The sequence below is a fragment of the Micropterus salmoides genome, unplaced genomic scaffold, assembly GCF_014851395.1.
Source record: "Micropterus salmoides isolate LMB-PRFRI ecotype aquatic unplaced genomic scaffold, ASM1485139v1 Ms_hic_scaffold_11, whole genome shotgun sequence".
Classification (NCBI taxonomy): domain Eukaryota; kingdom Metazoa; phylum Chordata; class Actinopteri; order Centrarchiformes; family Centrarchidae; genus Micropterus; species Micropterus salmoides.
In genome coordinates, this window is record NW_024040152.1 from 10570980 (window position 1) to 10586667 (window position 15688).

The following is a 15688-nucleotide window of genomic DNA, read 5'->3' on the forward strand; positions in this document are numbered from 1 at the left end:
TGTCTGTTGGCTTTAACAGTAATGTTGTTACTTACACAACGTCAATAAGATATTCTAACAGTAAATATTTAATTCACTTTGCTAATGTAAAAGCCAATTATTATTTTTCAGACTACAAAGACTACTTATACAATAATAATAATGCTGAAAGTGAAGGCCACCGGTTTTGTTTTCCTCTTCCTAAATATTTCTGCTGAGTCACTGCTTCACATCTCTTTCTGACGGTCTCATGTGTCTAGAATCTGTTTTCCCTCCATATATCATGTCTGTCTCTTCTCAATCACTTTCTCTACTCTCTCCTGTCCTCCTCTCCTCTCACCTCTGCTCTGCTATCTTGACCCTTTTTACCTCGTCAGGCGCCTCTCTCCGTCAGGACTTCAATATCTTACTCCACGGTCTTCATTTTTTCTTTCCAAACATTGTTCCCACTAGCTAATGGAGATATAGTGACTGATAATCCAGCTCATATGATGATCCATTAACTTTGGCCTCAGAGAGTCTGGTTGGTGGAGATTGGGAGGACGTGTGGTTTTAAATGGACTGTTTTAGATTACATGGATGAGATTGCTTTTAATCTTGCTGGAGTTCTGTTGTAGTAGGCCTTATGTTTCACATAATTAGCTTCAGAGGAAGAACTGAAGGGAAATGTGTGCATGCCTGTGATTCCGGGAAGTTTTTCTTTTTGTAGAATATATATTTCTAATTATCTTTATAAACAGACAAAAAGAACGATAAAGCATGCACGCACATGATGTATGTGTATTGTTTGTCTATTTACTTAAGTTGCCTTCTTTTCTTTCCAGTTGTTCAAGAATAAAGTACTGGAGCTGGGAGAGAAGCTGCTGCCTGCCTTCAACACGCCAACAGGAATCCCCCGAGGAGTCATCAACCTGGGGAGGTGAGTCTCAGCACAGCCTTCACCTCCAACTGTCCTTCTTCCCTGATAAAAGACCATATCCAGTTGTCATGCTGGCTGGCATTAATCAGCGCTCATGCGGTTTGTTCATCTCGGCAACCGGAGGCAGAGGATTCAAAATTGTGAGCCAACATGCAAGTTGTCAACAAATAGGAAATATGCTAATGTTGTATTGAACCCTCCTCTAATCCACAGTTAGCTTACAACACTGAATTTTAACTTTCAGATGCCTCGGGACTGCTTGGCACATACAAATAAATGTTCTAAATGTCCTACAGAACCCATGAATAGGAAAGTAGATACAAATATGTAATTGATATAGTAGTAATACTTAGGTCTGTGTGAATTTCCAGAAACGAAGAAAATAGTTTAAACAGACGGACCCACAGTCTCTGTTTATTGACAGTGGAGCAGCTGCGGGCTGAGCATTACAATGAAGATGACATTTGGATAAGAATTAATCTGTGTTCATAAACACTTTGGAAGATCATATGAATAATATTTGCATGTTTTTAAATGAGTTGTGTTAATTTTTAATCAGTTCTGAACCATTACCTTTCTAATCTAAAATCTTTATTGACACGATCTTGTTAATGCCACGGTCATGCCACACAAATTCCAGCCATTTTTATTTTCAGAGCAATTTCACAATGAAATTCAACTTCTCTGTGTGAAAAGATGAGTGGAAAAATAGGTCTGACCAACTGATGAGTGCTGATAGCGGAGTCAGTCAAATTTTCATCGCTAGCCTACATACCCACTAGTATTTTAATCGAGACCAAGTCAAGATCAAGACCAGAGTTTATCAAGGCCGAGACGAGACCAAGACCGATTACATGACACACAATAAAATGTGGATCGAGATCATTGGTACTTCTCAAATTGATCTCAAAGATCCACATTTCCATTAAAACATCCACATACAAACACGAAGAGCTGAAATCAACATAAGCATCTTTTTTCAGCTCTCCTTTTCCATGCTTACCATCACGGGGTGGGGTGGCAGTCGTTAACAGTAACAGCAGATATTTAATTAGGGTTATTGGTTGCATTTGAAGCAATGAGTTTTACATCCAATCAAAGTTAAGATGTCAAATAAATCAGACAATTCAGTGGATCTAAAATATGACGATCACACAACCATATTTGATCATTGGAAGTTATTTAGCCAAATGTTAATTATCAAACTCCCCATTTTTAAGATTTTGGTAAATACACTACTCTTCCTCTCACTTCCTAATCTTATTTTATAAGACACTTCCTGGCACTTCTGTCATCTGCCTTCTACCAATTAACCCACCAGCCAAGCTGGACAGCTGCTGGCAGATTTAATTACCTTTTTCTACAGTTAATTTCTGCTACATCACCAACATGGGTCTGGAGTACAGATGGACAGGAGGAACCAGGCTGCCTATAGTGTGGTCATGTGGGGTGTGTGAAGGCACACAAACAAGCGTACCCACACGTCATTTTAGAAGAGAACATATGCATTGTGTAACAGAACACAAACAGGCAGTCAGCAATCTGCACACAGCGGAGCTCAGTCCTGCGGCAGCACAGCCTCTGGCTCCGACAGTGTGTAGGAAGTATTTTCTCATATGCTATATGTGAATTACTGTCGTGCATTACTTGGTGTCCTTTCCTGTATGTTTAGTGTTATTTTGATCTGCCAAACAGTTGTTAGCTCAAAGCTAACTCTGGTGCAGTACCTCACATGTCAACATTTAGGAAGATCTCAAACATGATTTTTTAACATACATTGGGAGGTCACACAGTTTTATTCATGTGTGTATGTGTTCCTCGTCAATCAGAAATACTTTATTGATCCAAGGGGAAATTCTTGTGGTACAGTTACACACATTACACAACAAAGAGAAGAAATAATAATCGAAGTTGGTAGGTAAAGAAATATATAAATATTAAATATAAAGAAAAAAATATTTACAATATTTCCATTTTTAACAGAATTGTGATGAACAGTGAGTAAACAGAACAAGAATTGCAACAGACAATATAGCACAGTATCATCAATCAGAATCAACATCAAAGACGAGAGTCATTTTAGTCCCTCTGTTAAAATGCCCACATGTGATTTTTGCTTTTTTTTTTATCACTTTTTCCAACTGATTATATTTCTGTGGACAAGAGTGAGGCAGGGTTTGTTGTTGAATGGCGTGGAAAGATTAATGAATGAGTGCCAGTGTTGTTGCTTACCAGGCAGCAGTACTGTCCCTTACCTCTCTCCAAACCCGTCAGCTGCCACCTTGCACCTCTGCTTTGATTCTTAGATTGATTCTCCTTAAAGGAGGAATCAAATGTGACTCGAGCCAGAGCTTCTAATGATGTAGCCCCCAAACTTTTAATGGATGCATTCATCAGAGCAGCAAACTCTCCGAGTTCTCTCTGTCCTCACACACCAGATCCCCTCCTCCATTTTCTTCCCTTCTGACAAATTCTATTCAGTTCATTACTGGATGTCTGATCTTCTCTGGCATCTATTAGAGGATATGTTAAGTCCTTTCGGTTGTAAATTCTGCCTCAAATATTCACAGGCCTGCATTCAAGCACCGTCTCTGAATCTAAACATGAGAGATGATAATAAGCCCACACGGACTTGGATGAAATAAAACTGAAGGGTGTCATGTGTTTCTAGGTAACTTTTTCATGGTCATTACACAGTGAAAACACAAAATCACAACAGGCAACAATAAATGTACTTAATTGTATATGATGAAAACAACTGTCAGATTAACTCTATATGTTACTGTTTAACTAATCAGTTTAAAACATCCGCACACTTAGTTCCATTGCAAACACCAAATTTCTTATCTTGGCTTTCACCCAGCATGCACTTAGCTGCAGAAAGTTAAAGCTGTTTCAACTTAATTCAGCTTCTGAAGCCTTTGGTAGTGCTGCAACCGAAGACTATTTTCATTAAATTGATGATTATTTTCCTGATTCATTTATTAATTGTTTAGTTGATGAAATGATGAATGAATTGTTGCAAATTTTCTGTCAAATGATATATATATATAGATATATAGATATAGAGAGAGAGATATAGAGAGAGAGATAGAGAGAGAGATAGAGAGAGAGATATAGAGAGAGAGATATAGAGAGAGATATAGAGAGAGAGATAGAGAGAGAGAGATAGAGAGAGAGAGATAGAGAGAGAGAGATAGAGAGAGAGAGATAGAGAGAGAGAGATAGAGAGAGAGAGATAGAGAGAGAGAGATAGAGAGAGAGAGATAGAGAGAGAGAGATATAGAGAGAGAGAGATATAGAGAGAGAGAGATATAGAGATAGAGAGATATAGAGAGAGATATAGAGAGAGATATAGAGAGATATAGATATATAGATATCTATCTATATATATATAGATATCTATCTATATAGATATATAGATATATATATATATTATTGATTACCGTAAAACTTCAATTAATAGCTGAGTCCCAAACAGCCGCCTACCTCCTTTACTGGCCTGGTGTGGGAACACATTTTGACAAATAAACGCCTGGTCTGGTTTTTATATAAGTTCTTTGGATGTATAAAACCTCTTAAATCCCGCGGGGTCGCCTGCTTCTAAGCTGCTCGTATGATCAATATGTCAATATGGACATGCTGAACATCATTAGATTGGTTACATTCTCCACAATACCACTGTTAAGTTCATTTAACGGAAACAACAAGATCCAAAGTCTAATTCTTCTAGATTTACCGGTGTAACCTGCATGACTACAAGAGAGGAAAAAAGTGCTTACTCACGTTAACTTTGAAGCGCTCGTTAAGTCCGAATGTGTCCGTTCCTTGATTATATATATTCCTTTAGTCTGTAAGGGTCCACCGATCAAAAGAATCAAAACAAGCTTTTCAGAAAATTTTATCCAAGTTGTAAATCCTGTCGTGTGAAGTCCATCGCTCTCTGTCTGCTAACTTCTCTCATCCTGCACAGTGTTGTTGTTGTTTTCATTAGGTTGCTGCCTTCAAAATAAAAGCGCATAAGCCGTCTGTCGGAGCTAGATCGAATGAATGACGTGTATTTAATATTATTTGATCATTTTTACATACAAGTAGTATTCTGTTTTGTGCAAAAATAATTAAAGGCCTGTACCGTATGGACGCCTGTCCCAAATATAGGCAGGGTCAATTCAGTGATTTTAGCAAATAAAAGCCCGGGCTATTATTCAAAGTTTTACGGTAATTGACTAATTGATTCAGCTCTAGTGTTGCTTCATAGTTAAGAAAGAGTGAGCATTGTGCAAAACCACACATAAAAGCTAAATGTTCTAAATAGAAAGTCTGGATGGAATGCATCGTTACAGATCTCTGGAGACAAACAGTAGATGTTTATTGATTTAGATTGTATTGATTGATCTGAAAAGGGAATAAAAAGTAAGACAAGTCCATCTGTTATGATGCATTAAACACAGTCTGGGTACAGAAGGCCAAGAGGTCCACTAGGCACTCAGTTACTTTCAGTTACTTTGTTCAGCTGCAGCATGTGAAATATTGACAGAGAATCTGGAGTTTTTAGTAATGCTGCTGCTGATACAGGAGGATAATATGATGCCGGAATTGCCTGTAAAACTTTTATCTCACTAGAACTTTACATCGAAACAGGATGAAATTCAGAAGATTGTGCTGTAATCTATGGACCCGTATTCATCTACCACTGTTACTTTTATTCAAAGTTTTACTTTGTTTTTTGTCATCAGTTGTTGATGAAACAAACAAACAACATTCTTGTTGTTTGTTTGTTTTTTGCTTAAACTTCAGTAAATTTATATCTACTTACGATCACGTCACTCTTCTGATTTTCAACTCAACAACAGCCCAATGGATTGTTTATTTTTAAGTTGAAATTGTAGTGATAAATCAGTTTAAAATACATACAGGAAACGCATTGCCATGTAACAGTTTCAATGGGTTAACACATTTGGAAGAAGAGACAGTGTTGTATTAATCAGTAATAAACAAAACAAAACAAAAGCGGAGCAGCTATGTTCAGTCCGGCTGTGCATTTTACTCTTGAAATGAATATACTCCTGCTTATTTGTAGGGATGAAACGGTATGAAAATTTCATATCACGATTACAGTGACCAAAATTATCACGGTTATCAGTATCATCACGGTATTGTAAAAATGTGCCAATAGATTAAAATGTACTGATACACACACTGAATCCATTTCAACAAGTTTTATATTGAAAACTACAAATACAATTGCCATTATGTTTGCATAAAAAATAAAATAACAGCAAATATGTTTTATAAACGTGAATCATCAGTGTGCATTATCAAGATTTAATATTTTATATTATATAGGTAATACAATGACCCCGTGGACAATTACATGAAAACAAATAAGTCTTTAGAAGACAGTGATAGTGACTGCAATGAGCCCAACAACCAACATAAATACAGATGAGTCTGTAGCGTTTCTAGATATGCTGGTTGGTTGACTAAACTGCGTAACGTGTTATCATGTGCAGTGGACGAATAGACGCTGCCGACACACGACGCACACAGCAGCAGAACAACGTGTAGCGTTTTTTTCAAGAGCAGCAACACTGAGAGCTTCAGTTTACAAGCTGTTAGCAAGTCAGAGAGACAAACCAAAGCTAAAAGTTCACCCTGCGGTCACTATTAGGTTATTTTCAAGTTCCCCTCAGCACTCTCATAAAAACTAAAATACGACCGGACTTCAGAGTGACTGAAATCTCCGCAGCGCTGTCTTCCGCCGTGTTGTCATTGACCCAAACAAACCCATGTTGCCGTCTTCTGGGAGACGCTGGACAGTGTTTGCTGTGAGATTATAATAGCGTACCCGGTTACAATGGTAATTAAAATGTGTACGGTAATAATAATAACTGTGGGTAATTTTACCATGGTTTACCGTTAAACCGGTAATCTTTCATCCCTACTTATTTGTTGATTGTACTTTTCACAATCACTTACACCTTCAGAGTGAAAAGAAAGATTTTTTCAAACTAATATATAACTATGAAATGTTAGAGGGGTCATGCTTTGAGAAGTTTAAGTAATATGAAATTGTAGTAGAAACTCATAGTAGCAATAGTAGACCTACTTCTACAATGAAATATCAAAACCTAACATCCCCCCCCCCCCCCCCCTTTCTTTTAAATGTTGTTTTTATGATTATGTATATATTTATGTACTGTATATGTAAACATGTATTAATGTGTGGATATATACTGTTAATGTTTATGTATGCACTGTGTTTCCTGAGTGAAGGATAACAAAAAGGTCCAAAATTATGTCAAGAGGTTTACACAGGAAATGAAATTTTACGCTGTATATACAGTGAAATAAAGAAAGTGTTTAGACGTGTAGATGACTGTGTGTAACAGCCATGATACTTAGTCTTCTTGTTTGGATGTTGTCTCTGTTGCAGTGGCACCAGTTGGAGCTGGGGGTGGGCCTCAGCCGGGAGCAGCATCCTGGCTGAGTTCGGGACCCTTCACTTGGAATTTGTCCATCTGACGGAGCTCTCTAACAATCCCATCTACACAGAGAAGGTGCGATATTTAGATCACAGTTCCAGTTCTACTTTACGGGGAGATTTTACTACTTTGTTACCAACGTTTTGAAAATGTGTGGGATGTATCATGAGCATGGATTTCTGAAGACGCTTTCACCCTTGAAGCAATATTACAGTACAAGTTGTATGTGTGAAACCATGGCAGTGCAGTATTCTGATGTCTTTGCAGGTGATGAACATCAGAAAACTACTGAACAAGATTGAAAAACCCCATGGCCTGTACCCTAACTTCCTCAGTCCGGTCAGCGGCAACTGGGTCCAACGTAAGTACTGTGTTATTTTGCTTACTCATGAAATAACTGTGCAATTATTATGGGCGTGACGAGATTTTGCGCCACCAGATCTTGCGAGATTGAATTGTGACAATATTTCATCAGGCAAAAAGCTGTCTCAAATGGTATTTTTCACATGCTGTCAAGCCACACATTAATTTTCTCACGCAGTGAAATACAAATGTAGTATAACTTATAAGATGGACTCGACTTCTAACCAAATGACGGCGTTATTCTGGTAATATTATGGCTTTATTCTAGACATGTCAGAGAACACAGATATGTGAGAGATTCTGAATGTGCAGAAGGTTTTGACCACAAGCAGAAAATCTGCTGAAAAACAGGAGCTATTAAAGTCCAGAGGCTATAGCCTAGATTTTGAATCATCACCCGCCACCTGCATTCTCTCTCTCTCTCTCACCATAAACTGGAAATTAATCATAATTTTCATATAATTCAGCATTAAAGATTTCTTAAAAATAGTGAAAAAAATCTGGTCTCGTAGGTTAAGTGTCACACTCCTAGCAATTATGGTCAACTTTGGGTTATACAGAAACATGTTGAACAGCGGGGTGAATGGCTGTCTACATTACAAGAATCAAATCATAAAAAAATCGTATGTTTTACACGAGACCTGGGGGACGCATCCATCTCTGAGTTGCCCCGGGAATGCCATTCTGGTTACCTACGAAGTGTTACAGTAATTGTGTTTTCCCAGTGTAGATCAAGATTACAGGAGTTCATTGACGGTCACTTCACATTTTTACCTTCCCTGCCACTGACAGACCTTGAGTCACCTCACGTGTCAAAGCTCTTCCAGCCGCTCGTCTGCAACATCCACGCATCCGTCTACTTTCCTTTCATTTTTAATATCAGCCTCGTAGCAATGGCAATATGACTCCCATTGCTCTAGGTTATTAAAATGATAATGAATTCAATTACTTCAGGAAATTGGATCTTTCCGATTTACCTGAAAGGAAGTGGAGGGAAAAAGTATGGGATAAACGATGATGGGGCTAAAAAGGTGGTAATCTGGATGATTACAAAGGCTAATTGTTGTGGGTGAGCATGTAGAGAAGCAAAACTGTATATATTTATTGCCACAAAGGAGCACCCACAGCTCCCTCTCATCTGTCTGTGTCAAGGACAAACAGCAGCAGCACTGTGATAACCTTGCGAGGGACTCAGAAAAGGTGTGTGTGCATGCAATGAGCATGAGTGGATAGATTTAGACTCATGCACTGCAATATCATCTTCATGAATTTGAATGTGGACTTAGAGAGGGCATGAGGAAAATCAACAGCCACTTGTTTCAATTTCCACTGAGAAGCCTGAAGAGTGTTACATAATTTAGGTTATAACTTTTAAATAAACTATTTTCTCTAATCAGTGAGCAGAGAGCGTGTGGGTTCGCAGTACATGAACATGCATACCAGGAATTACCCAGAAAAGAATGTAGTTGAATATTTTTGGTGTTCTACCACAAGACTCAAAAGCTTTTGTAACACTGTGATTCCAGCACACCAGACAAGAGGTGAAAATACATATATGGTGGCCTGTAAGACTTGAACTGTAATGGAATAAGGGTTTCTACAAGTGTGATGGCAGACTAGAAATTGTAATTAAAATTAATTAAAATTAAAATTTGTAAATTAATTTACTAACTAACTAACTTTTTTTCAGGACACTGGTTTCTTTTAAAGACTTTTCAAGACTTGCATATACCCTGAATAAAGACCTGTATGTGTGTGTGTGAGACCCTACTCGATATTATCATACATAGCTGTTTCCCTCCTATTCCCCTTCTTAGATCATGTTTCCATCGGTGGCCTCGGGGATAGCTTCTACGAGTATCTGATCAAATCATTTCTGATGTCAGACAAGACAGACGACGATGCGAAGAAGATGTACTACAGCGCGCTGGAGGTATGGAAATTATAATCTTACATTCATACAGAGCGATGGGTCCACTGCATAAGCCCTTGATCAAAATAAGTATACAAAATGCACCCAAGACACACAAAAGACAAATAGACAGTATTCCACAAAACAGTGAGGGGACAGCAGGTACGTTGCTGAAAGTTTTAGGAGACAGTTGAAGGCTGAGTGAACAATTCAAATTCAGACATAGGCATCTTTTACGTAAATGTTCCTTAATGACTTTATTCAGACATGACAGCAGTTTTATGGAAAGAGCCACAATGCTCGCATGATCTTTGGCACAGAGAGGGAGCGTTGAGTAAAAAAAAGAAATGGAGTGTTCTGTCTTTACACAGGCTCCATAAGAGATGGCATTTTGCCGCTGAAGCCTTAATTAATGATTTGCATCATTTAAGGTACACTGAACAAAATTATAAACGTGACACTTTTGTTTTTGCCCCCATTAATAATGAGCTGAACTCAAAGATCTAAGACTTTCTCTATGTACACAAAAGGCCTATTTCTCTCAAATATTGTTCACAAATCTGTCAAACTCTGTGTTAGTGAACACTTCTCCTTTGCCGAGATAATCCATCCACCTCACAGGTGTGGCATATCAAGATGCTGATCAGACAGCATGGGTATTGCAAAGGTGTGCCTTAGGCTGGCCACAATAAAAGGCCACTCGAAAATTAATCGTGCATTAATCTCGTGCTGCTGTGGACTACGTTCATCTGCCATGTTGGAGGTTTTACAGAAATGTCAAACCTAGTATTATTGCTGAAATTCCTTTTTAAGTGAAAGTGACTTAGGCACTTACTTGGACATTAGACTGATAGGTTAAATTGCCATCACATTTACATAACAAGGTGCATGTCAGAAAGTGGCTATACTGTAGGAAATAAAATGGAGCGCAAAACCAGGGCTCTTATGCATAGAGGTTTCTTGCTCCTATTTAAATTCAGTGGATCATTTTCAGAAGCTGGTGTAGAGCTGTAATGGATGCTTTTATTCAAAGCACCAGACAGATGTTCTCAGTGAAATGGTCATAGGGGAGGGGAAGGAAGATAATACCGAAAAGGAAAGATTCCTGGTATTGAGTAATGTGATTAAATGGAACTGACTTTTGTGTAAATTTACGCTGTAATGTAAAATATGAGCACTCCCACTATCTGCAGAAAAATGTTTGTGCATATGAAGCTGCTGCACAGTATACACATGCAAAGCTGTCTGTTTTCCTCTTTAATGGAGATAATGTCAGAGTAAAGTATATTTCCTCTGGCTACAATTACAGTATCACAGACAATAACTTAAGATTGCCATTGAGATTACCTTGGTTCTCATCAGAGGGTCGAGCCAGAGGCACAACTACTAATAACAGACTCTCCTTCTCCCCTGTGACTTTGTGACTCCCCTGTATTTGAATGGCCACCGGACCCCTGCGCTATCAGATTAAGTTAAATATTGTACGTGCATACAGAGATCTAAGGTGAAGGCGCAGAACAACTCATTATGTTTTGCATTCAAATTAAAGTAGATAACTAATTAAAACAGTGTTGAATGAGAAAACATTTTCCAATTAAACTATACCGTGATTACTGCTAACAACATCTAATTAGCTGAAAAATCACCAGTTTCAACCCTCAAGAAAAATGTTTCTTCGGAGAACATGGTCTTTTTAAGCTTTCATATTATACACATTACTTTGTTTTGTCCTGTTCCAGCAGGTTGCATGAAAGGTTTCTCAGACAGTATACAGCAATGATTGGAGGGTTTTATTATATGAAGGGAAAATGTACTAACTGCAGTACTGGTTGTCTCCGTCTCTAAGTAATTTGGAATTAAAATAACCCATCCCACAAACCAAATGTTCTTCACATTTCCCGTTAATTTCCTGTTCCTTTTTTTTCAAGTTCATTCTGAAAGGGCTGTTAAAAATTTTATGAATGATTGGACCTGAGATTGAAGAGGGAGTTTACACTTTTAATTATCAGCACTTTGCTGATAATGCTGAATATCACGGACCTGTATTCAAATGTAAAATGAGCAGCAAGCCTGACAGAATGGGTGAAAGATGTCCTTCTAACTGTTCTATTCTGTCTTATAAAACATAAAGCACTGACAAGAAACCCAGTTGCAAAGAGGCAGAAATGCACAAAAGCTCGATTTGCAGAGTTCACTGAAAAAGAAAAGCTGAGATTTCTTTCTTTATTAAAGTCTTTCTTAGATAAAGAAATCTCCCTCTCCTTTTCTATGCTTCTTCACTGTCCTCTGATCATTTAGTAGAGGATTTGTACTGGATGTCTTTTTCACAGGGTATCAGATGGAATCCCTGATAGGTTTGCCTTCCTGTTAGACAATACATACATAATTTAATAGATGAACACTAGGGATCGACCGATATGTTTTTTTTTCCGGTCCAATCCCGATACTGATCATTAGTAACCAATTAGACTGAGGACTGATACATGGAACCGACATACATTTGCTGTAAAAAATTTCTTGTCAAAATTTTGAATAAAACATACTCCAACACAAATTAATTGTTATGTTTAATCTTTATAAATAGTAAATTAAATGAATTAGAGATCCATCCCAGAGATGATCATAAACTTTGTCTTTACCTGCTGACATTTATATTGTATTTATTTTATATTGTTAGGATTTTATTGATACATTTATTGGTTCTGTTCTTTATCTATACTACTACTTCTCTTTATTGGTTTTTCATTACTAAATAATTGCCTTATAAAAAGAATAAATTCAGAACAGTAATCAAATGTAATTTTATTATAACTAACTTTTTTCAGAGCAGCGACAAAAGTAAAGTTAACAGCAGTAAAGTAACTATGAAATCAGTATCACACTGGAAACAAATGTAAGACACCAGTCAGTTTGAGTCCTCCTCCTCGTCCCCCCGTTGCTGCTGCGTTTTCAAGGATTTGATAAATTTTAAGGTACGTGGTATCTCAGCTAAACGGGTTACAGACAGAGAGATTTAGCTTGTTTATAACTAGCTATTAGCCAAGCTAGCACATGTGTTTGTGTAAAACCAAAACACAGCTGCGGTGGATGAGAGAGCAGATTAAAATATAACTTGGTGCATGTTCCTGCTTGTTGTACTTATGCAGTATCAGCCTTTTACTAGTATTGCCGTTTTTGCTGCACTTACTTACAGTAACGGGCGTAGTTATGGTCAACTTGTGTAATCTACACTCCGCTACGCTGCTCCACGTGTGTGTGCATGGCGAGCTCTGCTGAGAGAGGAGGAGCTGCAGTGTGGTGGCCCATTTGTTCTATTGGCTACTTCTGCACAATAGTCAGTGTTAATAGGCTTGTGACTTGTAACCAATCAGCTAGTACTGTGGGCGGGACATTCTACTCAACACTCTGTGGGGTCGGGCAGACCGAGAGGCGGCTATATCAGAGCCAAAGGAGCACTTTTTTATTAATTATACCAGCTACCTGTTTTTAAAATGACCGGTGCAGATTATTGGAAAAATCCTGAATACCGGCGCCAATAATCGGCCAGACTGATTATTGGTCGACCCCTAGTGAGCACAGACATTTACAGTGTAGCAGCCATGTTCGACTCATCCATTATGTGTGTAAGATTGTCCTCTTAGACAGGCATTAACAGAAAACAAGGTGTATACTGTAGATACCCTAATTGGGAATTTAGGAAGTTAAGTCTTTGGTGGTTCAACCTCCAATTATACCTGAATGCTCGAGCTATTTTCTTACATTGACAACTTACAGATTGAGATGTTACATCTCAGTCTGGTTTGTATGTTACCTGGCTTCATTGCAGCATATTTAGGTTTTGGTAGGTGGTGGTCATAGTTTTCAGTCACGTGACATGCGTGGTGACCTGGAGGGCAAAACAACAGACCAACATAGCGGCTCACACAGCGACTCCCCTACAGAGACGCCGCAAAAGCAGTCAAATTTTATTTGGATCACCTTTATTTGGATCACCTTTCAACTCAAGAAAAAGAAAGATATGAACCAAACTGCTAGTGTTGGGCATATCTGATCCATATAACGTTACAGCATCCACTGCAGCATTTCTACCGTTAAAAACCGCCAAGTCCCTGCCGCTGCTCAACTGTGGTAATGTTTGTTTACCTTCTGGGGAATCCCTCACCTAAGACAGCCCAGGCTTGTCTCCTCCTCGATTAGTGTATTCCGGAAGCACAACAACCATCCAATGCAAAAGTAACAAATTCAAAGTAACAGTGTATCACTTTCTTCCTGGTTGGCAGGCAGCGAAAAATAACGTCTTTTTGCCCTCCAAGGGAGCGTTTTCTTTGGAATGTGATGTCACCTGAAAACTATGAGTAGCCCAAATACGGTAGCCCTCAGAAACTCCATGTTGCTATGGTTATTTTAATTTTCATAAAGAATCATGTTTAAATTTGTGTATGATACATAGTGATCTCAAGAGTGACACTAAAGAGCTCGTTTTAAGTAGTTTTGAGAGCACCATGACTACACTGACCTTGAACAAAACTAATTTGTGTATTATTACCTAGCCAAGTCTTGATTATCTCTTTGGATACAGCTGTGATGTAACAATGTGTTGTCATTGTGACACAAGTTTGGAGACAGCTGTAGATTGCATAGCGGATGAGGGCATCAAAACATTATCTGCAAATAGTGGCCTTAACAGAGAAGATCTGTACAGATAGTATATATGGACTTCTCAGGGAGCAAATTACTTAAACACAAAAAATTAAGTACAAAACAATCAATGTTTGAGTGCTGAGATTTACTGATTTTCCTTTTCCCTTTTAATATGTTTGGGTACATCAAGGCCTGGACAGATTTGTAAACATATTAATGGACAATACATATAATCAGGTTTAAATATTCCTGACTGTGTGTGTTGCTGCAGGCAATTGAAGCTAACCTGGTCCAGAAGTCACCTGGTGGTCTCACCTACATGGCCGAGTGGAGGGGAGGGATCCTGGATCACAAGATGGGCCACCTGGCCTGCTTCTCTGGGGGAATGATCGGCATCGGGGCTGATGATGGAGCGCCGGAGAAGAGGCAACACTACCTGGACCTGGCTGCTGAGATCACGCACACATGCCACGAGAGCTACACTCGCTCAGGTGAGTGGAAATGTCAGGGCTGAAGAGTGTGCAAAGACTATTCGCTTTGGGAGGTCTGTTCAGGAGGCTCGATGACGTGCAGGCGGAGAGCTCCTGCTCATTTAGTTCAGAATATAAATGTATCATGTCAAATTGAAAGAACCATTTTTTTACTCTTTCACATTTCCCTGTATCTATATAATCTTCATTACATATGAACAGGCCCTTTTTGCCCAAGGTTTGCTAGGTCAGGAATTTTTTAGCACTAGAGGCTGAGTTTCAGGACTTGAACCCAGTGCCTTTCATACCCAACCCGACTTTGTTATTTCTTCTTCAAAGTCAAAGTTTCCCATACATAGGCTTTACTTGGGCGGGCCGCTCAGGTAGATTAATAGCCGCCCAAGTAAATTTGGCGACCCATTTTAAAATTGTTCTTGATTGCTGCGCAGCGCATATTCACTCGGCACATCGTCTCTCTCTTTTCTGCAAACACGGACAACATAAACACCGCTGCACAAATCTGTCCAACACAACACTGTCAATGTCGGAGACCCTTCTTCAAAACAGTTATTAGCAAGCATGTAAGGAGCCTAGCTTATAAGGAGAGCTATGTTAACTTTGGAAAACAGCTGTCGAAGTTAGCCCGCTGTGTAACTGGTAGTCAACAGGTGCGTTCGAGATAACTGGCTGACTTAATTGATAGGGGAATAATAACAGCGCCGTCAAGTCAGACACAATCTGCCTCCGGTAGACTTTGTGAGGCAGATTGTGGCGATTGCAGGCGTCTTATCCATTGCACCATCACCACCTCAATGCACACATTGCAGTCAATCAGTAGCATATAACACTATAACATCTCAAAATATAAAATTATCTCCCTTACCGGTTAGAAGATTTGCTTCGCCAGGTGAGCTGGTAA

General features: G+C 38.8%; 1 protein-coding gene across 1 annotated transcript in view; it reads left to right on the top strand.

Annotated features, from left to right (window-relative positions):
• LOC119898261 (mannosyl-oligosaccharide 1,2-alpha-mannosidase IA-like) overlaps window positions 1-15688 on the top strand; it is a 131767-nt gene that overhangs the window by 105289 nt on the left and 10790 nt on the right. Inside the window, exons 5-9 of the mRNA XM_038712449.1 lie at window positions 804-898; window positions 7335-7458; window positions 7651-7744; window positions 9564-9679; window positions 14571-14790. Coding sequence (XP_038568377.1) covers window positions 804-898; window positions 7335-7458; window positions 7651-7744; window positions 9564-9679; window positions 14571-14790 — 649 coding nt within the window. The remainder of the gene's footprint in view (window positions 1-803; window positions 899-7334; window positions 7459-7650; window positions 7745-9563; window positions 9680-14570; window positions 14791-15688) is intronic.